The 25,236-nt window shown below is 43.1% G+C and overlaps 1 protein-coding gene across 9 annotated transcripts in view; it reads right to left on the bottom strand.

Annotated features, from left to right (window-relative positions):
• Positions 1 to 25,236, bottom strand: part of SLC23A2 (solute carrier family 23 member 2) — a 135,639-nt gene that overhangs the window by 51,542 nt on the left and 58,861 nt on the right. For 6 of the 9 annotated variants that reach the window (XM_076010948.1, XM_012754972.3, XM_012754968.3 and 3 more), the window contains 2 exons: positions 23,252 to 23,516; positions 5,133 to 5,231 (listed from right to left, as the gene is read on the bottom strand). In XM_076010948.1, coding sequence (XP_075867063.1) covers positions 5,133 to 5,231; positions 23,252 to 23,359 — 207 coding nt within the window. In that variant the 5' untranslated portion in view covers positions 23,360 to 23,516. Of the gene's footprint in view, positions 1 to 5,132; positions 5,232 to 23,251; positions 23,544 to 25,236 lie in introns of all 9 variants that reach the window. The other 3 variants (XM_076010951.1, XM_076010949.1, XM_076010950.1) reach the window with 2 other exon arrangements.

The raw sequence follows: 25,236 nt of genomic DNA, 5'->3' as shown, positions 1-25,236 counted from the left end.
CAAAAAATGGAACAATTAGCTGATATCTGTGATCTAAGACAGTTAGAAACCAAATATATGCTTAAAGGTGACAAATCAAATATTGCAAAGATTAGCATTAATAAGACAAATAATATTTCTGACCAAAATCAGAAAGTACAGAAGAGAAAGAGTAAAAAGACAAGAGGAAAAAATACACCAATTCTGTTATTATTCATGGTGGGAAACTAGAGAACAATGAAATAAATGATTAGTATATTATTTTATAGTTTTAATTATACAGGTATCCACTAGAATAAAAATACAAAAGTTTGGCCCAGTGCGGTGGCTCATGCCTGTAATCCTAGCACTCTGGGAGGCCTAGAAGGGAGCATCGCTCAGGGTCAGGAGTTTGAAACCAGCCTGAGTAAGAGCGAGACCCTATCTCTACTAAAACTACAAAGAAATTAATTGGCCAACTGAAAATATATAGAAAAACTTAGCCGGGCATGGTGGCACATGCCTGTAGTTCCAGCTACTGAGAAGGCTGACGCAGGAGGATCGCTTAAGCTCAGGAGTTTGAGGTTGCTGTGAGCTAGGCTGACGCCATGGCACTCTAGCCCAGGCAACAGAATAAGACTCTTTCTCAAAAAAAAAAAAAAAAAAAGTTTTTAAATATCACAACTATTAATATATACAGAGAAATAAAGTCAATTGGGCAGACATTTGTCATATTAAAAATAAATACTCTCAACTTAACTATTAAAAGAACAATATTTTAACACTCTCTAAGCAAAACTCAACTGCATGCTGAATGTAACAGACACCTAAAGTGACTGGGAAAGGCTGAAAAGTATGAACAAAGCTATAGGAGAAAAATGTAAATAAAGTCTCAATTATCATCAAATAAGGTAGTATTCTGCCTAAAGGGCATTAAGAAAAATGAGACTGTTTTAAATTAAAAGGGCACAATACACTATAAACATGTTGTAAATATCTGTGCACAAGTAAGAGACGTGATATTTACAAAGCAAAAAAATCAAAGAAATAGGAGAACTTTTTTTTAAATACCAGTAATAGACAACTACTCTCTCAATTTATGGCAGATAAAATGGGCAAAAAAACAATAAAGACATAACTAGGGCGAGGTGCAGTGGGTCATGCCTATAATCCTAGCACTCTGGGAGGCCAAGGCGGGAGGATTGCTTGAGGTCAGGAGTTTGAGAACAGCCTGAGCAAGAGTGAGACCCCATCTCTACAGAAAATAGAAAAAATTAGCTGGGTGTGGACTACGTGCCTGTAGTCCCAGTTATTTGGGAAGCTGAGGCAGAGGATCACGTGAGCCCAGGAATTTGAGATTGTAGTAAGTTATGATGGCACCATTGCACTCTAGCCCAGGTGACAGTGCAAGACTCTATCTCCAAACTTTAAAAAAATTGTTTTAAATGATGAATGTTAAGAACTGAACTAATGTAATATAAGGAAGTAACTTTGTTTTTTGTTTTTTTTTTTGTTTTTGAGACAGAATCTCACTCTGTTGCCCAGGCTAGAGTGCCGTGGTGTCAGCCTAGCTCACAGCAACCTCAAACTCCTGGGCTCAAGCAATCCCCCTGCCTCAGCCTCCCGAGTAGCTGGGACTACAGGCATGCACCACCATGCCCAGCTAATTTTTTCTATATATTTTCAGTTGGCCAATTAATTTGTTTCTATATTTAGTAGAGACGGGGTCTCATTCTTGCTCAGGGTGGTCTCAAATTACTGACCTTGAATGATTCTCCCATGTCGGCCTCTCAGAGTGCTAGGATTACAGGCCTGAGCCACTGACCCCAGCTGAGAGTATCTTTGTTTTAAGGAAATACACATGAAGTATTTAGGGATAGAAGAATGTTATGCCTGTAACTTTCAAAAAAGCTCAGAAATGATAACATGTACATAAAGAATGACTAAGCAATTATGTTAACATCTGGAGAATCTATGTGTGCACAAAGTGGTGTGAAATACACATATGGGTTAAGTTCCCTTATCTGAAATGCTAGGGATAAGAAGTGTTTTGGATTTTTTTCAGATTTTGTAATACTTAACTGCTTGAACACCAAAAATCAAAAAAAACAAATTCAAAATGCTCCAATGAGCAACCATTTCCTTTGAGTATCATGTCAGTACTCAAAAAATTTCAGATATCAGAGCATTTCTGATTTGGGATTTTCAAATTTGGTATGCTCAAACTATACCAGATTGCCAGCCACATGTTACATAATGGAGGAGCATATTTTAAGCTTTCTTAATATATTTTTGGACTGTTTACTATTAAATAAGCATGTTCAAGAGAACTTCATTTTTCAGGAACAGCTGGTAGTTTAATAAAAGATGGAGAATCCACAGGGATCAAGGTCAGAAAAGGTTTTGAACTTTAAAAAAAAACTCTCAAAATAATAAGTTCATATTACATTTAACAAACTTTGTGATAATTGCAACTATGCAGTTGAAACAATGGGCAACAAAAGACTGCAGTGGTAAGTAGGGCAGCACATTCAAGTGGAGACTCTTTAATAACTAGTTATTAATAACTAGGTGACCATCTTTCAGGTTGTGGCAATCTCTGCTTCCTGAGATCCTGTGATGTAAAACATCACATTTTACACTCTGTTATTTACTCTCTGCCGTGGCCCTGAAGGTTATAAGTTGTTGTGATCTCACTTTATGGCTGGGGAATCAGAGATTCTGAGAAGGCGAGTGACTTGCTCAGGAACTAAACACAGACAGGCTTTCCCCAAAAGCCACATTGGCCCACATGCTACCTGGCCTTCCACAAAGAAGCAGAGTTGCTTTTTAGTAATTACCAGAAACAACAAATTTTCTGAAATAGTTACTAATGATTTTCAGTACCACAGCAACCATTTTAAGTAATCCTATAGGCAAATTTTGTGAAGAATCTATAAAACAAAACAATGATATTTCAATGGAACATATAAGCTGTTCACTTAATTCATTTCATCTAATTCCAAAGAACCTTGCTGTGAAGTTCAATTCCATTGAGACCCCTGATTTGAGAATCCCAGTGACAGTGAGGTCAATGCTCAGAACGTGCCGGGTGGGGGCCACAAGGCCACCCGATTCACGATGTGGATTTATCCTTCAGATCCTTCTAGGAATAAATCCTTCCAGGCGAATTCTAAGGTGGGTATCTTGTAGCTAATACCATACTAACCAGCATTTACCATAAGGGGGTTCAAGAATATTAATAACACATGCTGGAAAGATCAAGTTTTTGATAAAATAAATGTATAACAATTAACAGCTAACTATAATTGGGAAAATAAACATGAATAGGGAGACCATGAGGGGCAGTATCTCTACTCCTCGGTTTTCTTGTGTCTCCTGGAATGTCCCGTGCTTATTTCTTAAGAACAAGAATTTTTTGATGCCATCTGAAAAGCAAGATCCCAAACAGCAGCACCCTCTCGCAAGAAGTTTTCTTTGCACGAATTTGAGACAGCAGGGGACCTAAATGCTACATTTTCTTTATCTTTCCAACACGGATAGTGATGGCACCTTTCTAATAGGGTTCCTATGAGGATGTCAATGTGACAGGCTGTCTTAAAAGCATCTGGGTGAGCGTCCGGCCTATTTATTAGCACTACCCAATACATAAAACGGCCAATAAAATAGCAAGATATGCTATCTCACTAATATCGAAGGAAATGCAAATGTATCAATGTTTACCATCAGTAAAAGGTACATCTATAGAAGATAAAAAGCCCCAATGTGTTAATGTTCCTTACTATTTATTTTGAAAGATATTTCCCAGACAATGGAAGAGGAAGTCTGAAAATATGACAGCCTGGAATTATGGTACACAGGATCAGATGTGGCTTCCACAATCTGTGAAAACGCACTTTGCTACGAGATGTGCCGATGATCACTGAGGCCCAGTGGTGTGAAGAGTGTCTGAACTGTAGACCTGCAGTCTACAGCACAAGGCCACACACCAACCGCCACTGCTCTAACCTCTCCGGAGAAGCTTGGACCCCAAACTCCTGGCATTTCAAGATCTTGGCATGAATCTAATTAATCTCCATTTATAATTTATAATAGCTCTATAGCAGGAAAATAATAGCAATATTCATCAAGACAGGCAAAAAAATGAGATTTCTATCCCCCAGATTGGAAATTTTCTTAAAAGGCACAAAAATTTGATTACCCTAGAATTTCAATATAATTTCTTTGTTGTTTACCATTTTAGTGATTACACTATAAATTTACTGCATGAATATCCAAGTATAGAATGTCTTATTATTCAAATTATTTTTGCTTAAATTAGTAAATATTTACAGTGAAAATAAAATGTTTTTAAATTAAAGTCTATCAAATAAATTTCAAATGAAATCGAGAAGTCTCGTAGCTGCAATACAATCTGGAAATGCCATATCATCAAATTTCTCATATGTGTTAAGCACTGTGGCAAATACAAAGGAAAAAAATTAAGGTATCTGGATACCCTTTGGGCAGTTCCTTCCCCACCTTTTATGGTCACAAACACTGACCCTTCAAGAAGATGGGACATAGCAAAATATAAAAACTAAAATAAAATAAATCTCCCTACCTTAGTGTATGTGATTTCCATTGTTTTAGCCAAAGAGCTCCATCAAAGGCATTCACAGTCTACGTAAACTACCTGCCAGTTTCTCTTATTTACTGCACATGTAGTATTTAATAGGCACGATGCTAATAACTTTATAAATATTCTTTCATTCAATCCTCACAACAACCCCTAAGATTGATGCTGATAATTTGATTCCCATTTTAGAGATGAGGAAACTGATGCCCAGAGAACTTCTGTAATTCCCTCAGGGTCTGAATCACATTTGCACCCAGACCAGACTTTAAGACCTCAGGTTATTAACCACTTCCCTCAGGCATCCTGGAGAAGGCTTTTTAAGATATCTAGATGATAATTCCCGTATGGTTCTCCCTTTAATTGTCATGAAAAACTAGTAACTTCTCTTCCTGCTGACTCCTGTTTCCTTTATAAAGAGAACACAATCCCTCAGGAGGGTAGAGACCCAGCCCCCAGATGGAGGACACCCAGGTCCCCTGGCACAGGATGGGGGCAGGGGTGGTGGGAGAGTTGGGGGGGAGGGGGAGGTTGGGGTTGGGGGTTGCAGGAAGGGTACCTTTTCTGCAATGCCATTTTCCGTGGTGTAGATCGCCATGAGCTCCGTGTCTTCATTGTCCTGCTCACCACTGGATGTGGCACCTCCATTTATCACCACCTGAAGAGAAACGTTCCATTTAGAGGTAACTTCAGCACACACTGCTCTGATGTATAGAAACATTTTCCCCTCAAAAAAGCCTTTTGTAATTCTGCTAAGAGCCTCACACTGTGCATTTTTCACCTGTCAAAGTGGAAAAGTTTGGGGATTTCCTAAACTCATGGAGAGCATGAGACAGTGACCAGGTGTGTGTTTGTGGTGGTGGAGAAGTGTACCCCATGTCCCGTACGGTGAGGCTGCATGAGGAAGAGGCTCAGCTGGGGACAGGAGGAATGGAATATCCCAGAGAAACCTCGGCAATGGGAGGGACCCTGGCACCCTCCAGGGCAAGGGGGGCACTGCTGGGTTACTACGACCAGGCCCTTGCTGAGTGGGCAACCTAAGCTACCTTGGTTAAGATCCATCTCCAAGTATCCACTGGAGGGTGACTTCTCATGAGGCACCACCAGAAGGGAGAAATGTGCTAGTTAGAGAGACTCAAGCACTGCTGTTGATCTACTCAGTGACTTTTCATTATTCATTCCTTTCCCACTGCAATTAAGTAAACTAGCCCACTGGCGTGTCCCTCTGTGAGCAACAATCTTGGGTTCTGCCAGTCTGGAGCAAGAACCTTAAGATATTTTTACTCTTAAGCCAAACAGCTCTATTTCCAGTAATCTATCCAGAAGAAACAATACTGAAAACAAGAAAGACCTTCACTCAAAGAACTAGTTATAAACCATTTACACCCAGAATGTTACAAGGGAAATGATTTTTAGAGTTTGTAATATCAAGGGAAAGTGTATATTTAATGATATTAAGGTGATTGTACATATATACTGGTAACAACTACATTTTTAAAATACAGGTTAAACAAGACAAAGTATATAAAAAGTTCAAATTCTGGCATTGTGAAATACAGTAAAACGAAGCAAAACTCAACTGATGGCCTAGGAGAAAATACAGTATGACATATATAAAAAGGGTTAGTGTCAATAACTCATAAAGAAAACCTCAAATCAATAATAAATAATCCAAAGGAAATAAGCAAAAGCTAAGAATACATAATTCACAAAAGAAATATTAAAATACACAATAAAACACATGAAAAGATGTTTCACCTCATTTAAAGTTATAGAAATGACAATTAGGCCGGGCGCGGTGACGCACACCTGTAATCCTAGCACTCTGGGAGGCCGAGGCGGGAGGATCGCCCAAGGTTAGGAGTTTGAAACCAGCCTGAGCAAGAGCCAGACCCCGTCTCTACTAAAAATAGAAAGAAATTAATTGGCCAACTAAAAATATATATAGAAAAAATTAGCTGGGCATGGTGGCACATGCCTGTAGTCCCAGCTACCCAGGAGGCTGAGGCAGAAGGATCGCTTGAGCCCAGGAGTTTGAGGTTGCTGTGAGCTAGGCTGACGCCACAGCACTCTAGCACGGGCAACAGAGCGAGACTCCATGTCAAAAAAAAAAAAAGGCCGGGCGCGGTGGCTCATGCCTGTAATCCTAGCTCTCTGGGAGGCCGAGGCGGGCGGATTGCTCGAGGTCAGGAGTTCGAAACCAGCCTGAGCAAGAGCGAGACCCCGTCTCTACTATAAATAGAAAGAAAATTAATTGGCCAACTAATATATATACAAAAAAATTAGCCGGGCATGGTGGCGCATGCCTGTAGTCCCAGCTACTTGGGAGGCTGAGGCAGGAGGATTGCTTGAGCCCAGGAGTTTGAGGTTGCTGTGAGCTAGGCTGACGCCACGGCACTCACTCTAGCCTGGGCAACAAAGCAAGACTCTGTCTCAGAAAAAAAAAAAAAAAAGACAATTAAAATAAAATTTCATTTTTAGCATAAATTGGGGGAAATAAAAATTGAATCTGGTGTTGATCAGGAGAGCTACTCTGTGTCCTTGCAAAGAACATGTTCTTGGTAGAATGGCCTTTATGGAGGGTAATTTGGCAATGAAATTTAAAACAAGCATTTTCTTGGATTCAGTAATTATAGAAGCTTGTCCTCCAGAAACATCCATGCAAGTGCCATGTACATTTGAGGTTGACCACTGTTTGAAATAGTGAATACTTGCGGACAACCTAAACGTTCATCAAAAAGACGAACACTGAAATTATGGTATATCGATTTAGCAAATAATACTCGACCATTAAAAAGAATAAAGCTGATACGCTGACAAGGAAATAACTCCAAGAAATGGTGTAATTAAAGAAAAAAAAAGTCACAAAACAGTAAGCTTAGAATTATCCCCATAATGCTAAGAAAATAAAATTTCAATCACCCTCCTACATGTGTGGTAAAAGGATCCAGAAAGTCACAGACCAGTATAAGGGTGCCGCCCCGGGACAAGGATGGCGATAGCAGACACCTTTTCTTTTTTCACTCCCAACCCTTCTTGCGTGTTTGCATCTTTTATCATCACTGCATTCGTGTTGTTATTCATATATTGCTTTTTAAAATAGATAATGAACGATACATGCTCCAAAATATTAACAGGGGTTGTCTTTGATCAGTGGGGCCGCTTTGGCCTTTCTTGTTCTGTAAATATTTTGGTAATTTTCTAAAACACAAAAGATCCTATCAGCATAGCTTAGATTGAAGAGGTCCAAAGAGATTTCCAATCCGTGTATTTTTGTAGTTATGGAAACGAGGGCTGTGAAAAATTAAATTTCTTAATCAGGGTCATACAGATTAAAATGTAAGTCTGAGGCTGGTTTTAAAGTATGCCAGAGATCTCAATTAACCAGTACATATACTAACAGGGCCAAATTTTCTTATATTATTTCCAATAAAGACCTACTTTAAAAATTATTTCTAAATCACACTATATAGCTTTTTACACATTCCTGGCCAAGTTCAGGTCCACAGCACAAAACTCGTAACTCACGAGAACCATGTTCCAAGTCATATCACAGCAGTACTCAACCCACCAAGAAGCCAAGAGGAATAGACACTCTGGATGAACTTTCTAAAAACAATATTTAGTGATTAATTTATCAGAGAAGCCCAGATCTGATTTAAAGTCCTGTGCTAGTGAAAACTAACCTTCACCTTCATTCATCTCAGGTTCCCGCACGGAACAACGGTTTCATTGGTATGGGGTTTTCTTTTAGGGGAATGAAAATATTTTGGAACTAGATGGAAAAGGTCAGTTGCACAATATTGTAAATGTGTTAAATGTCACCAGATTGTTTACTTTAAATTGTCTGATTTTATGCTATGTGAACTTCACCTCAATAATTGTTTTTCCATCTATATACATGGCACCGAAGAGGGTAGATTTTGACAAGACTTAGCAATTCCCACTGCTCCCCTGATTCCATTCATACACATATATACCCACACTTAAATAAATAAGTACAGGCAGTCCCCAACCCATGCTGGTTCAGTGTTATGATGGTGCAAAAATAACACACACTCAGTAGGAAGCAGTGATATTTATAATCTTATTATATTATATAATAATATTAATATGATAAGAAGGGTCTCATGAGTCTCCTGATGCCAGGCAGCATCAGTGAGCCACAGCTCCCAGTCGGTCATGCAATCACGAGGGTAAACTGGCACTCTACAGCGTACTGTGTTGCCCAACTGTGGGCTAACCCAAGTGTTCTGAGCAAATGAAGGCAGGCTAGGCTGACCTATTGTGTTCAGGAGGTTAGGTATATTAAACGCATTTTCAACTTAGGGCATTTCTGACTTATGAGGGGTTTATCAAGATGTAACCCCATAAGTCAGGGAGCATCTGTACACAGATACTCCTAAGCCTAGGAAAAGGCTCACATGTTCATTTAACCAATGGTGGCTGTGTCCCAGGCCATGAGCACTCAGTCCTGCTGCCTCCAGGGGCTCCCTCTAGAGCAGGTGCTGTGCTGAGGCATCCTGTCTTAACACAGGAGGCAACAGGGAGCCATAAAGGAATGCCGAGCACAGGAGCGCCATGATCACATGCATGCTCTGGACGGCAGATTTGGCTGCAGCGGGAGAGTGAGTGGGTGGGTGGCGAGAAGCAAAGGGATGACCCTACAAAGAGGGGACACTGGCACGGATGAGGTATTAACACTGGCCTGCAAGAGGCAGTCAGCTTCAAGAGAGAGCAAAGACATAGACTCAACAGCCCCTGAAGGCTGCGTGGATGGGAGCTGCAGCACCACACAGCTCTGCAGTGAGCGCAGGGCAGGTGCCAGCACAGCACAGCGAGCGACATCCCGGCCTGGACCAGAAGCTGGGGGCAGGCGGGGCAAGTGTCCAGGCCACAGTCTGGTTTTCTCGGCTGCCTCGCTGGGTGGAGAGAGGCGCTGATTCCAAAGAGACTGGTGTAAGGAGGGGTAGACTGTTCATCAGCCAATTCGAAATGTGTGTGATCATACAAATCCATCCAGAAAGGAAGCTTTACTTTCCCAGGCCAGTCCAGGAAGTTTATTTAACTATAACTATTATTTATTGACCTAAATAACCTATGATTTCTAAGGTATTTGCACAGGTCAAGGCGTCCCTGGGGCCCTCAGTGCCCACCGTTCACCCTAGAGATCTCATGCTGCAGAGCTGAGATGCAGCGACCCACCTCCCTCTCCCACGCCACCCTATCCCCAAAGGGATGGGAACAAGCCTCCTTCCGTGGCCCTCGCACTCCCCCAGGGCTCCCACTGGGAAAGGGAACAAACTTGGAAGCGGGGAGGTTCTGGAGCATCTGGGGGCATCAGGAAGATAAAAAAAAAGGTCCTTGCTGAAAGGACAGAGGGATTCAGCAGCAAAAAGATGCCGCAGCTGTAGGAGGAGGGGTGTGCACAGGGGCTGTTCCTGTCTGACCGCTTACCTCTGATGTACAAGGACCTGCCTAAACAGTGCTCACAGATGAAGAGCTCTATTCAAAGTACTATTTTACTAATATTTTCCCCTTTGTTTATCAAATTAGCTATCCTAATGGTCTATTTACTTAAAATGCAAAATTCAGTTTTAAAAACCAAATGTTAAAATCTGTTATTCAGGAAAGGGACTGAGTTTGTTCTAGGGAAAAGGATAAAAAAAAAAAAAATTGATGATAGCATCAAAGCTTCACATTTTTGAACTCTTAAATATTAACTGTGAAATAAAACATGTCTTGGAAAGCTTTCTAAATTAATAAAGTCTGGTTTTGTGTTATGAATAGTATCACAGATAACAGAGAAGAATCTTGGCATCTTTCTTCTCAGGAAATTGATCAAGTTAAAAAAAAAAATCAACAGATTATTATAACCCTTTTGGGAACAAGATGTCCTTTCTCTCTCAAAAGTATTTGAAACCAAACTTGCAGCTTTAATTTTGTCTCCTAAACTAACATTGTATCACTATTCAATCACCTATGAACGCAGGTTTTTTCTCCTGCCTAACCAGATGTTTTTGTCTGTCTCCAATATGCAGGGCTGTTTTGACTTCGAGTGTATCCATTGCTCAATAAATACGACATCTTTGCTGCTCAAGTGTTTTGTTTCTACTAAACTAAGATGATGGTGCTAACATGTTCACTTTTAAACAGTTCTCCTGACAAGGTCAGAGGTGCGGGAGGCAGGAGTGCTAGGGGCGTCGTGCCGAGCGTCAGTGTCACGGCAGTGCCAGGTTAAGCCAGCAGCTGAGCGCACCTGTGTTGCTTAAACAGAAGTCACAGCCATACGCTGTCTACTGACACCTGTCAGGGAGAGGGCACAGGCACCTGGCAGAAACCCTGCCCCTCCTATGAGAGTGTTCAGAACTCAATTTCTTACCTATTCGGGAGCTGGTATAATTCACCCACCACCGTGATGTGTCTGTTTGGCAGGTAAGTGAACCATTTTACACTAAACCAATCTCTTTCAGAGTAGTAACGGGCTCCCAAATTAACTGCTTTCTGATCTTTTAATAAAAAGGTAACATACACTGTTCTTAACACCTTTCCCCCAACACACACACACACACACACACGATTATTTCCTCAGGTATCCAAATCTACTCTACAATTAAAATGTGTTTTGAATAGTGAAGAAAGCTATCAAGATTAGTTTTCCCAGCCCTTATGCCAAACTCTTTGTAAATAAACATAAAAATCTTCCACCTACCTTTCATATTATTAGAAATTTCAAAATTAACTAACATGAAAAGTAAGTCAAACTGAGTGAAGTACAACACAGGGTAAACATCCATAGGTTGCCAATCTTAGATGATGATGTAGCTGATAAATATGAAGCTGGCTGCAATGGCAAAGCTCTATCTTGCTCTTGCTGTCTTTTCTAATAGGATGGCCCCAGGTGACTCCCCTGTGGCCAGGCCACGTACCAGCAAAACCATCTGGAGCAACCAATCCTGCAGCCTAAAGCTCGGCCAGCCGTAGACAGCTCAGCCTCCCTCTCTTGCTCCGCCCAGCCCTGGTCTTCTGGGGCAGCCTTCTCTGGGACCCCAGCAGCCAGAAGGACCCTCAGGGTTCCAGGTGTGTTACCCCAACTCCTCCAGCACCACTTGTCCTTCAAGAAGAGCCAAGAGGTGCTTCACCTCTTCCCAATCCCAGCCTGCAGCCCTGAGAGCTGGGTGGGGTGATGTGCCTGTCACTGGCCCATGCTGAACAGCCCCCGCTCCACACACACCCCAGGGCCGGTGGTGGTGACGACTGCTAATGTCTGCCTGGCACATATTCATGCCAGCCACTGGGTTGGGCTCGTCACCAAACATCTTCCCATCAAGGTGAAGTTTATTAAGAGCTTACAAATCTAGAGATGTTGGCCAGGCCCAGGGGGGAGGGGGGGCCCACACACCTGTAATCCTAACATTCTGGGGGGCCATGACGGGAGGATCGCCTGAGCTCAGGAGTTCGAGACCAGCCTGAGCAAGAGTGAGACCCCATCTCTACTAAAAATAGAAAAAGTCATCTGGGCATCGTGGCGAACGCCTGTAGTACCAGCTACTCGGGAGGCTGAGGTAGAATTGCTTGAGCCCAGGAGTTTGAGGTTGCTGTGAGCTAGGCTGACGCCACAGCACTCCAGCCCAGGTGACAGAGTGAGACTGTCTCAAAAAGAAATTAATTTAACAAAAATAAATGAATCTAGAGGTGTCCCTGTGAACTCCATCCTCAAACCGATTCCAGAACAGATCCTGAGGGCACCCAGCAGGTTACAGCACTCCACCCAAAAGGGAGCTCGTCTTCATCCATTCTTTCCAGGTGGTAACACATTATAGATAAGCCAAAATCTATTATGTAAAGAATATGAAAGGGACATAAACCCAATTTAAAAAAGGTCAACACCCCAACAGGAAAATGAGGAAATATATATAATACATGACACCTGAATACTTGAAAAGATTCATCTTCTTATGAGTGAGATTGAGCAAGTTCAAACTCTAAGTAGAATACTTTTTCTACCTACTAAATTGGCCAAGAGCCCAGTCTGACCACATTCTGCTGCCAAGCACACAGGGCAACAGGCACGCACACGCTGCCAATGAAATTACCCCAACAGGGAGCAATCTGTGGTACTCTGCAATTTACCAAGGCACATCCCCTCCGACCAAAATCCCTCTCACAGAAATTCATCCTTCAAGCACATCCAAGTGACATCACTTGTGTGCAAGCTAATTCACCACAGTGCTACAGGTACACACAGGAAAAGTCCACAATGTGTCAGTAAGTGAAAGAGCAAAAGCAGAGTTACAGACACTCTGCAGACGCCCCCACAGTCGTCTGCAACACGAGGCTGCTCTTCATAAATGGAGCCAGATGAAATTAGGGCTGTCAGTAATGACAGGCACAGACCTGGCTGGCAGTGCCACCAGTTCTCCCTCCATTCCTTCAAATTGCTATCTTATGTGTGTGTATACACACACACACACACACACACACACACACGCATACGCACATTATAAGGTGATATGCATTGCCAGGGGGATGGACACACATGAAGCTCTGACTTGGGGGAAGGAAGGCAAGAGCAATGTATATAACCTTAACATTTGTACCCCTACATTATACTGAAATAAAAAAAATTGCTATCTGAGCCAGGGATTTTCTCTGCAATTATGACTTTTAAGAGCTTCGTGAGCCACTCCAAGACAGCTGATGCGGTGCCTTTGATCATCAGTATTGCTCAACAGAAATAAAGTGGGTTGGGAGGAGAACAGATGCTCACGAAGGAAAGTGTATCAATGGCCAAAGAACACTGGTGGAAAAGAGTTCAGATTCACTGCAATTCAAAATTAAAGCAATCAGGCCAGGCGTGGTGGCTCGCGCCTGTAATCCTAGCACTTTGGGAGGCCGAGGCGGGCGGATTGCTCAAGGTCTGGAGTTCGAAACCAGCCTGAGCGAGACCCCGTCTCTACCAAAAATAGAAATAAATTAATTGACGAACTAAAAATATATATACAAAAAATTAGCCGGGCATGGTGGCACATGCCTGTAGTCCCAGCTACTCGGGAGGCTGAGGCAGTAGGATCGCTGAGCCCCGGAGATTGAGGTTGCTGTGAGCTAGGCTGATGCCACAACACTCACTCTAGCCTGGGCAACAAAGTGAGACTCTGTCTCAAAAAAAAAAAAAAAATTAAAGCAATCAGATACAATAAGGTTAACATACACTAGGCTATCATTTATTACAGCAAAGAATTAGAAACAACCCATGGTCCAAATGAAAGCGGCAAAGTTAGATCCACGATTTGCTATTATTTCACAACCACAAGCTACGTTTTCAGTAACAATGAGATGCCAGGATATGATATGAAGTTAAAGGGCTTTATAAAACAGATTGCATGTATATGTGTGTTGATCAGAATTTTGAAGCAAATATTTGGATGTTCTTTTATAAATCCCTGGAAAGAAATACATCAAAATATTAGCATGCTGTTTTTCTGGCTAATGAGATTTTAAATGACTTTTGTTTTCCTCATTATACCATTCTACATCTTCTAAGTTTTTTGCTGTGAACATATTTCTCTTGTAAATGAAGAAAGTTACACAAATAATGACACAAGGACAGAAATTAAACATATGCAAACTATAAAAAGAAAGAGTAAAATAACCTATCAGTTTTATTGCTTTTTCCATTTCAACTGACAACACATTTTGTACATGAAGCCTAGGGAGAAATATGGATGCTTCGACACCTGTACGATGTAAAGGGAGGTGGGAACAACTGGGTAATTACTGCCTTGCAACCTCCGATATCATACCTTCTTCCTCAAGTGCTTTACCAAATCCTAATAGGAATGAACTTCTTCTCCAACAGAATTATGGGCTTAGATGGTAAAGAAATCCATCCGAAATATCTTACCCCTAACCATTAAAACTCAGAAGCCTGCCTACCTAGCTTAAGCAGATACAAGCTAGGAGTGAATGAGGAAGTTAGAGGTAGGAGGTTCAACTGGAAGAAAAAGAATTCTGCAGCAACCCAGCAAATGCAAAAGGCACAGGTAGGAATGACAGTCAGGGGTTAGGCGGGAGCAAGGTTGTGAGGCAGGGAGATCACATGGGGGTTGTCATGATGATCCGGGCAAGAAACAACCACCCACAGAGAGCAGAGGCAACAGGGATGAAAGGCAGGGGGCCACAAGGGGTAGGGAAGGCAGAAAGCCCTGCCAATACTTCTGTGGCATTCCTGTTGCAGCACCTAACAAGAGCAGAAAGGGCAAGAGGTCCTACAAGGCCCTATCCAAGACCAAGATTCTATAAATCTGGCCTTGCACAAAAGCAAGAGACATCAGACAAAATGCTGATCAACCTTGTAAACCTGCTGTCATAAGAGACTGTAGCAGGTCTATTCTTTCATCCTCATTCATACCAAGCTGTACATCTCCCAAACTGTGAGATGTGTACTTTGTATTACTAACATCTCTCATTTCATTTAAAACTACCAAAACTCTATTTAAATCAGATGTACACTGCCATACAATAAACTATCTGAACTTCAAAACCAGGGCAAAAGAAATTTGCCTTTAAGAACATCAAAAACTTAGAAAAAAGGGGGTAAGGAAAAGAATCTCTTACCATGCATAAAAATCTTTATTTGTATCCCATCATTTTGATGTTTTTATTTCAAAGTATACATTGGCACGTGACTTCTAACACTTTTTCCCCCCAATATATACATTTTAAAACAGAAAGGGTTGCTCATCTTGGCTGTTCCATTTTGACCTGTCAAGAGCATCTTCTCCCCTAAGTCATGGCCACTATGCAGTGGATTCAAACTCTCATCTTACAGAAAGAGGAGAATTAAAACAACCCAGGGGGGTTGACTCCAGGATAGTCTTTCTTCATTCTCAGACTCTTCTTCAAGTTACACTGTCAACCCCAAGATCTATTGTTTTACAGAAAGAGAACATTTTCCAAGACAATGATTATTATCATCCAACTGAGACTTTCAACTTTAAGTCTAACAACTCTGAACCGTTTATTTAAGGATATGCAAGAAGGAACTTCATGGCAACTGGTATTAGAGTCATAAGTACAAGGATGAATCCTGGGCTTCTATGTCTGGTTTTTAGAATAGGACTATTTGTACCAAAAAACAAAAAACAACCTTTTTGCCTTCTATTCGCTGCTGAAAATGAGCATGTTCAAATCTGCCATCAAATGGGGCAGTGGGAGCTTTAGAGCAATCAAAGCTGCCATTAGATGGTTTCTTACCCCACCCATTCCCACAGTCTGCCAAGGTCACTTGTCTTAAAAGAACGAGGAAGGAAGGAAAAAAGGAATGAAAGGAGCATCGGTCTCTTGATAGCTGCCCTGCTCCTCCACTGCTTTGCTGCACCCCTGCATCCCCTCGCAGCACAGCTCTGAGTCACCCCTAGGCCTCTCTGCCCCTCCCTGCCAGCTCAGCACACCCATCAGGCCAGAGCCTCCCAGGTCCCAGTGTCATCTCCCACCTCTCCAAGGCTCCTTCCCCGACAGCACCTTGTCCCTTTTGTTCAAAGGCCCAGGCCACACCTCTAGCTACCCCCTTCTCCGTGGTTCCTCCTAACCTGTCCCTCCTAGATTGGGGTTGTTCCTCATAGACTTTCCTATGCCTGGAACAGACCTCTTTTTCTATTGTCATTATCGCCTCCCTCTTCTTTATAGACTTTCTCACAGCCAGACATCTATTAACTACTTAATTCTTAGACTTTCCTTTTTTTTTTTTTTTTTTTGAGACAGAGTCTCCCTTTGTTGTCCAGGCTAGAGTGAGTGCCGTGGCGTCAGCCTAGCTCACAGCAACCTCAAACTCCTGGGCTCAAGCAATCCTCCTGCCTCAGCCTCCTGAGTAGCTGGGACTACAGGCATGCACCACCATGCCCGGCTAATTTTTTTTTTTTATATATATATATCAGTTGGCCAATTAATTTCTTTCTATTTACAGTAGAGACGGGGTCTCGCTCTTGCTCAGGCTGGTTTTGAACTCCTGACCTTGAGCAATCCGCCCGCCTCGGCCTCCCAAGAGCTAGGATTACAGGCGTGAGCCACAGCGCCCAGCCAAGACTTTCCTTTTTTTACCTTAAATTTGAAAGATGGGGCCCATGTCTTTACTGATGCTGATTAAACCCCCAACACATTAATGGTGAATGGGGAAAGCTATCCATTTCTTTGACTTGCTGGATTATAAAAGTCAAATTGGGCATCAGTGTCCATTTTATGGAAAGAAGAAAATCTACAGTAACTACAGGGGGTGAGGAGGAGTGGACCCAACTGTTTTATGACCAATTCTATAACCATCCAAATAAGAAATTTTTTTTCAAATGTTTTACTGTGTTTTCTAAATTTTCCTAATATGAGCGAATGTGTATTGCTTTTCTAATCAGAGAAGGTCTATATCAGTCTAATCCTATTATATTTTCAAAAGTTTCTCCTAAAGAACTAAAAAATACTTTCAGGTATTTCATATTCTTAAGTTTGGCTGTGATTAAAGTCACCATGTAATTGATCATCCAAGCCAAGGCCCTTGGGAGAGTAAGGGGGTGGGGGGTGTATCAATAAACATACAGGAACAACACACAAGCCCTGGTGCAGAGCCTCAACCCATAACACCTGCATTTGACTTTTTCCAATCCTCTTCCTAACTGGTGAATCAGGAAACTCTGTTTTCTTTGCTAGATGCCAATGTAAACCGCGTTCAGATTGACTTCAGCCCCACAAAGACCTGCTCCCTGATGATCCTGGATTCTCTGTCTTTGGCTAATAGAAGATAAGAGGAGGAAAAAGACTTTTCAGATGCAAAGCAATTAGTCCTTCCTAACTATAAATAAACACATAGCATCACAAGAGAGTCTTTAATTCTGTGTTCCATCAATTCATTATTTCCTCACAACCATTGGAAACAAAGTGTTTTTAAATTTTTTTTTATTTTAGCATATTATGGGGGTACAAGTGTTAAGGTTACTTATATTGCCCATGCGAAACAAAGGGTTTGTGGATTTCTTGTTTCCTTGACAGGTGCTGCCAACACACCCAAGAGGCCCAACCCCAACCCTTTAAGTCATTCTTGACTTCTCCTTGACCTCACTGCCCTTATCCAACCCAACACCAAATCTGGTTAGATCTACCTCCTGACCACCTCTCCAAGATGTCGGTTCCTCATGTGCCTGTTTCTTCCTCGTTGCCCCAGGCCCAATTCCCACAGTTCCTTGGCTCCACCAGGCCTGCAAAACCCTTGCCCCAAGTGTCTTCTCCCTGTTGGGGGGGCATGCCATCCTCGATTCCCTCTTGCCCTACTGAGGAGCCCTGGAGCTCTCGCACGAACCAAGAACCCAGGAACAAGCACATGGGCCTCCACTGCCCCTTTCTGGTACGGCAGGGTCCCAGCTGTGGATAAACCCAAGGGTTCTCCCGTGCTTTCTTCAGGGGCTTCCAGGACAGAGCTTTCCTGGCTCCCTCTGACCTCACTGACCACCACGCCTGTCCCCTGAGCTGGCCCTTCTGCAGCCTGCAGACCCCTTCCTTTCTTGGCGGCACCCAGCCCTGGTACTGCTGTCTGGTTCCTTGCCGGTTCCTGGCGTCTCCAGGCTGCTAATTCCTGGCGTATAGCTCCAGCCCACACTTCTTCCCTGAGCACTATAATCTCAAATTCGATTTTCTGCTACAAACCAAAAAACCAGACATCTTTCACAGGCAATACCCCCCCCTCGACTCTTCCCACCCAAGGTGTCTTCTCATCTCACTATCTGGCCAATCCAGCCTTCCAGATACTCCAGGAAAACACCGAAGTCACCCCTGCCTGCTCTCTCACTCCAGCCCTAGGCCAGCCCATCAGCACACGGGCCAGGTCTCCTGCAGGGCCTGGCCCCCGCCAAGCTCCTGCCTGGCTTCCTGCTCCCCACTCGGCAGCCAAAGGGATCCTTCTAAAACCAGGCAGAGCCCATCAAGTCTCTGCTCAAAGCCTTCCAACAGCTTTTCCTTAACTCGGGGAAAAGCTGGCAGACGTCCTGATCAGGACCATGAGGGCTGCATAATCTCTGGTCTAACTCGCCTTCCTGTCTCCACAGCCCTCCAGCCCAGGCACCTACTGCAGGACTCAGTCCTGAAACTGGAGTGATTTTACCAGGAGCTCCCTCGGCATCCCCACCTCCTACTCCGGCTCCGCTGCATTCCGCTTGCAACTGTGCTTGCACCCAGAGCAGGACTGGGCTGTGCTGACCCTGCTGAAGGGCCTTCGGTTTCCCTCCTCTTAACAAGCTACACCTAGCTATTTTTCAGGAGTTCCATGTCACCCCACTACCACCCCGGGAACTTTCAAATGAATGGCCAGGCCCACCCTACAACACAACTGGGCAAGGGTCCCACTGGGACACCCTCACAGCACCCCATGCTGAACTCAAACCCTGACACTGATGGTTTGCCTGCTGACCTGCCTCGTCGCCACGACGACACCGCAAGCAGCTGGTTACCAGGTCTGCGTGGCTGGGGTCTGTGTGGTGCTGATCACGATGTGAGCGCCCACATATTTGGTCAATGCAAGGGGGCAAGCCTGTGGGCTCTTAACATCATATGGTTCTGAATAACACACACTAAGGAAAGCTGAGCCGAGCGATGGTGTTTCATGAACCTATGAGTATTTCTCCAACCCTCTGATAAAACTGAACCTAATGAAGCTACCTCTCAGTCCATGCCACTAACATCTCCAGACGAAGTGATCTTGCCACCCAAAAGAAGAAACCCAAATATTCTCACAGAGGCTATGAAGAGAAATAAAAGCTTAAGGAACCTAAACACTTTCCCTGACACTGAATGATGATGTGCTGAATGAATGAATGAATGAATAAATAAATAAATACATACATACATACATACAAACCAGGCTGTGTTAAGATGTGCCTGTGCCAACAGGAAGTTCAGGCTATTAACTTGGTTTCCAGGTTCAGGCGACACTGCAGAGCAAACACACGGCCCTTTCCTGGCTGCTCTTCCCCATTGCTCTCTGGCGCCAATGCCCATAGGGTATGATGGTTCATCCAGACTTTCTGCTGTCTTGTTCTGGTCCCCATTTCTTGCCATGCTGTATCCACCCCATTTATACATTTCCTAGCTGGTGTTAAAAACACACAAGTCTGCCTAACAAGATTCCTGTGGAAGATCTTTTGCTATGTTTCTCCTATTTACTATCAACTCTGGTCGTGTGGTCTAATTTCCATGAATGCTGGGGCTTTGCATGTCTCTTGTTCTTACGGTGACCTAGTCAGTATTCTTCGTCTATATATGGACCTTTAAAATCATTGTTGCAGGTGTTTATTTCATTTTCTTTCAAGAAACTCTAGTTCTCTTCCATGTAAGTATTTTAAAAATCTGCATTTATTTTATGAAGTTCTTATCTAAGAGGAATTAGAATCATCAGATCCTTAACAGCCATGCCCCAACCACCTACTCCAGCAGACCGCCCCCCACCACTACCACCAATCCTGGTTCTGAGGAACAGCCAGGTTTGGTTCCTGCAGCCCAACCTCTCTGCACTCCAGCACACCTGTCTCTAGATGCCTTCACAGCTGACAGACAGCCCCAGGCCCAGCTTGGGACTACAAAGCAAACAAGGAAAGAAGAGCTGGCATTTCAGTCTTGCAAGGCCCTATCCAGCAAGCAAAGAGGTGGGATAACCACAGGGTTCATGTGGCTACTGAGCACTTGACTAGTACAACCAAGAAAGTGAACTTGAGGTTTTATTTAATTCTAATTAATTTGAACGTCAATAGCCACGTGTGGCCAGCAGAGATGGTGTGTTGGACAGCACAGATCTACTCAAAAAGACAAAACCCAGAGATGCTGTGCTGATTAGCCTTCGATATTTACATTTTCAAAAGCCAGGATAAAACAAGGCATTAGCAGGCAGTGACATCCTGTCGTGATCCTCTGAGTCACCCACGTGTGGGCATCTCCAACAGTGAAACCCTCAGCCCTCTCTTCCTGCGCCGGCTCTGCCCGGCAGCCAAAGCCTCTCCCACGGGTCAGCGCCACCCCCTCGAGCCTTTACAGTGAGTCTGCACAGCTCTCCTGCTTTCTCCATGTGTGCCAAGTCCCACACCCACATGCCTGCAGGCTTCGGAGCACATCAGCATTGCAAATCCACAACTTCTCAAATAAAATCCATCATCTTCTATCTTCCCCACTCTCAAAACTTATGGTTGTCCCTAGACTCCATATTTTTTGCAAAGCCACCACCCACCCAACAGGTTCCCGTGTATAAAATCTCAGTGGGCATCCTGAACTTCCCACTCTCTGGGCCCTCAACACCTCCCTGCATCTACCAGCCTCACCTATGTTCTTGCTGTCCCCACCTAAGTCCAGGCCTTCGGTACCTCCCAGGCCCACTGACTCTCCCTGTCCTAACCTACCCCAGACTTCAACCAATCACCCCAAATAAAGAGTCCAGGAACCTTCTCCTGGGTTCTAGAAGCACCCTATATAGCAGGGGGTCCCCAACCTGAAATCATCCCCACTACGACCCCCACACCCCACATCCCCATCTGTGGAAAAATTGTCTTCCATGAAAATGGTCCATGGTGCCAAAAAGGTTGGGGACCGGTGCCCTATAGGAACCCTACTGCAGCACTTGCTTCTTGTCTCTGAAGGGAAGGGGAGTGAGAGTGAATAACCTGCTGGCTCCAAGGCAAAAGAAAGCAACAAAAGAGCAAGGTTGATCCCTAGGCATGAATCTTTCCTTTTCACTCTTCAGAGCTAATCTAATTTAAACCTGAGCAACTGACTAATGAATAAGCTATACTGTCTTTTCCCTTGGAAATCCTGTATCAACCTTAAGCCTTCAACATGAAAGAAAATCTGGTTTCAAAATTTCACTGTACAGGAAAAAAGAAAGTAGTGCCAGTTATAAAATCGGCTGAACGTTTCTCTGTGAATTAATGTGGTAAAAGTCAAAACGTGAATGCAAGTGGTCAACCGACATACTTACTGCACACCGCCACAGTGAGGCCGATCCAGAGCCTTGTTTTAAGGAATCCTAGAATACCATTCTGCCATTAGCCACATTTCGAACACTTTCTTAAACACCCCGAGGCAAGATCTCTCAAGAGTTTCTTTCCTTTTTAAAACCAGTATTTTATAGGTAATTTTTAAAAAATCAAATCATACTCCTACATTTGGGGAAAATATTAGTGTTGAATATATTAAACATGCATAATCAATCTTGTCTGACTGATATCACTTATTCAGCTAAAACTACCTCTATTTTGGACACTGCCCACAAAATATCACACTATGGCATTTGGGTTCCAAACAGTCATTCATTCCTCCTCCCACTTTCCAATACTAGTATGAAGTTGGCTTATGTTATTTCATAAGAGCATTTTTTTCTTTTTTAAAGAGATACGGTCTGATTCTGTTGCCCAGGTTGTAGTGCAGTGGTGAGTAACCTCCAACTTCTAGGCTCCAGTGATCCTCTTGCCTCAAACTCCCGAGTAGCTAGAACTATAGGCATGTGCCACCAAGCCTAGCGGATTTTAATTTTACTTTTTTGTAGACACAGGGTCTCACTATGTTGCCCAGGTTGGTCTCGAACTGCTGGCCTCAAGCAATCCTCCCATGTTGGCCTCAGAAAATGCCGGGATCATAGTCATGAGCCACCACATCCAGCCCACGATTATATTTTTGAAGATAAAATTAAACCTTCAACATCCCTCAGTATACATACAGTAAGCACTGGGCCAGATTTCAAATGTTAACCACTTTGGTACCGGTGTCGACTATAGTCGACAGCCACAGATGAACACGCACAGCAATTTTAGCCAACAGCCGTGATATGACTTTTCTAATTTTTCATTTATCAAAATAAAATTGTGAACATTTAAAAATAATGTAATGAAAACATATATGTATATGTTACCTATTCTGATTTACAAGTAAAGCTGCCTGTAAAGTAAAACAAGCTTTCAGTGCTTTATAGCTTTCCTCATCACACAAGAGCAAAATGGATTCGTTATCAATGCACAGCATGAACTATAGTGTTGACTCTGAGTGCCGGGCGGGGGCAAGGTTTCACGGCTAGTGAGCATCGTACCGAAGTGGTTAATAGCAATGTATGCTTCCTTGCTGGAGTTAATCCCAGCAGGTGACTACAAGCCAACAGCAGGGCTAAAACCCATGCGTCAGCCCAAAGACTATCTCACGTGACAAGCATCTGGTTTATAAATTCCTTAATCTTCACTGAAAATATGAGTATCAAAGCCAATCTAGGCTGGGTGCGGTGGCTCACCCCTGTAAATCCTAGCACTCTGGGAGGCCGAGGCGGGCAGATCCCTCAAGGTCAGGAGTTGGAAACCAGCCTGAGCAAAAGTGAGACCCTGTCTCTACTATAAATAGAAAGAAATTAATTGGCCAACTAAAAATGTATAGAAAAAATTAACCAGGCATGGTGGTGCATGCCTGTAGTCCCAGCTACTTGGGAGGCTGAGGCAGGAGGATCATTTGAGCCCAGGAGTTTCAGCCCTAGCTGTGAGCTAGGCTGATACCATGGCACTCTAGCCGGGGCAACAGAGTGGGACTCTGTCTCAAAAAAAAAAAAAGCCAATCTATGTTGATTCCACACAGAAATTACTTTAGAGTGATTTAAGAAGAAAGGACGGGGAATACTATTACCGGAAGAGTAAAGAAAGTGGGGTGCTTTGCTTCATCTTCGTATTTGCCTTCTGTTGAACTTCCAGCCTCCATTGACTTGGACGTGGTGTTCTTACCAATGCCCATCATCAAGACAAAATGAGCAGTTCTGCACAGCCGTTGGACTGGAGCAGCTGGAAGTGAAGGCTTATTCAAGCAAGGAGCCCAGGATCAGAGTTGGCTCTTTGGTGCTGGAGCACCCGATTCTCAGGCAGCGATGAGATCTGCAAACGGCATCTCCTAGCACCTAGGAAGAAGAGAGCAGCCAAATCACCTTGAGGCACACAAACACAGGACACATGGTCATTGAGTTCCCCGCACAGAAAAAGTCACATGAGACATTATACTCAAACATCCAAAAATACATTATCCAATTACTCTTTTCAAATACCCACCTGCTCTCCGTTTATAGAAACCAACCAATTTTGAACTTCCCCCTTGAGAGAAGAACCACTAAATAAACTAAAATATCAAAAATATCACCATACTAGGGGAAAAAAGCAGCTGAGGTATTTCTCTGACACGCACGATTGCACATATCTTATACCCCAGCACTACCAGAATAGAACTTTCTGCAACAAGGGAAATGTTCTATATATGCCCTGTCCAGGTGAGTCATCACTAGTCACATGTGGCTACAGAGCACTTCAAATGTGGCTAGTGCAAATGTATAACTGAATTTTAATCGTGTCTAATTTTAATTAAAATTGAAATAGGTATCTGTGGCTGTGGCAGACAATGCAGACAGAACCAATTTATCATAGTTAAATGGATATTAAAATAATTCTGAGGTCGGGCGCGGTGGCTCACACCTGTAATCCTAGCACTCTGGGAGGCTGAGGCGGGCGGATTGCTCGAGGTCAGGAGTTTGAAACCAGCCTGAGCAAGAGTGAGAGACCCTGTCTCTACTATAAATAGAAAGAAATTAATTGGCCAACTAATATATATAGAAAAAATTAGCCGGGCATGGTGGCGCATGCCTGTAGTCCCAGCTACTCAGGAGGCTGAGGCAGAAGGATTGCTTAAGCCCAGGAGTTTGAGGTTGCTGTGAGCTAAGCTGACGCCATGGCACTCACTCTAGCCTGGGCAACAAAGCGAGACTCTGTCTCGAAAAAAAAAATAATAATAATAATTCTGAATTCCCTGTATGTGCACAATTAAAAGGCTGGCAAAGGCACTCAAAAGCATCAAAAGCAGGAGATAAAACCAATCTAGGAGTAAACAGCTACACAGAATTCCAGGAAGGTAGCAAGATGAGCTTTAAATGGGCTAGAATCCCATACCAAAAAAAGGTAAAACATTTAAAAATCAAATGACAATGTACACTTTAAGAAACTCAAACCACTCCCCCAGAAAGGACGTAAACTGGCAAGAAAAAGAAAAGGTGGGAGATGGGGTTGGGGCATCAACACTACTAAATCCCCCAAGATGGATACCCAGGGAATCTCAGACTCGGACACTATCACTAAGGAAACAGCATAACACTCCAAGCTAAGTAAAATCTAAGAAAAAGTTAAAAGCAGAATGCAGTAAGAACAATTCTATGCAGCCAAGTTTCAGCGAAGCAGCAGAAAATTCAAGACTTAATTTCAAACAATGGAATTATAACCTGTAAAATAAGTGATTCACCCTAAGATTAACAAACATTTCGAGAACTTGGCATCAAAACTGAGAGGGCACAAAGGATCCCTCCAAGGGTTAGTACACATACAATAAAACGTGCCTAGGTACGCCTGAATTCTTATAAAGAAAAAAATAATGCAAGCAGGTAGGGGTGGGAAGGGCAGAGAGCATTCCCTGGCATTCAGACTAGGGTGACATCAGATCTCACTGCCAATTAATTTCCCGCCAAGAATGAACATTCCAACCAAGCTGTCCTGCAGACACGAAGACAGGCCTACAAGAAGCTTGGAAACACAAGTAGGAAACTTTCTTTTCACGGGACAATTTGTTCAACAAATACTTTG

The sequence above is a fragment of the Microcebus murinus genome, chromosome 16, assembly GCF_040939455.1.
Source record: "Microcebus murinus isolate Inina chromosome 16, M.murinus_Inina_mat1.0, whole genome shotgun sequence".
In the NCBI taxonomy this organism is placed as follows: domain Eukaryota; kingdom Metazoa; phylum Chordata; class Mammalia; order Primates; family Cheirogaleidae; genus Microcebus; species Microcebus murinus.
This window is presented reverse-complemented; position numbering and strand designations above follow the sequence as displayed.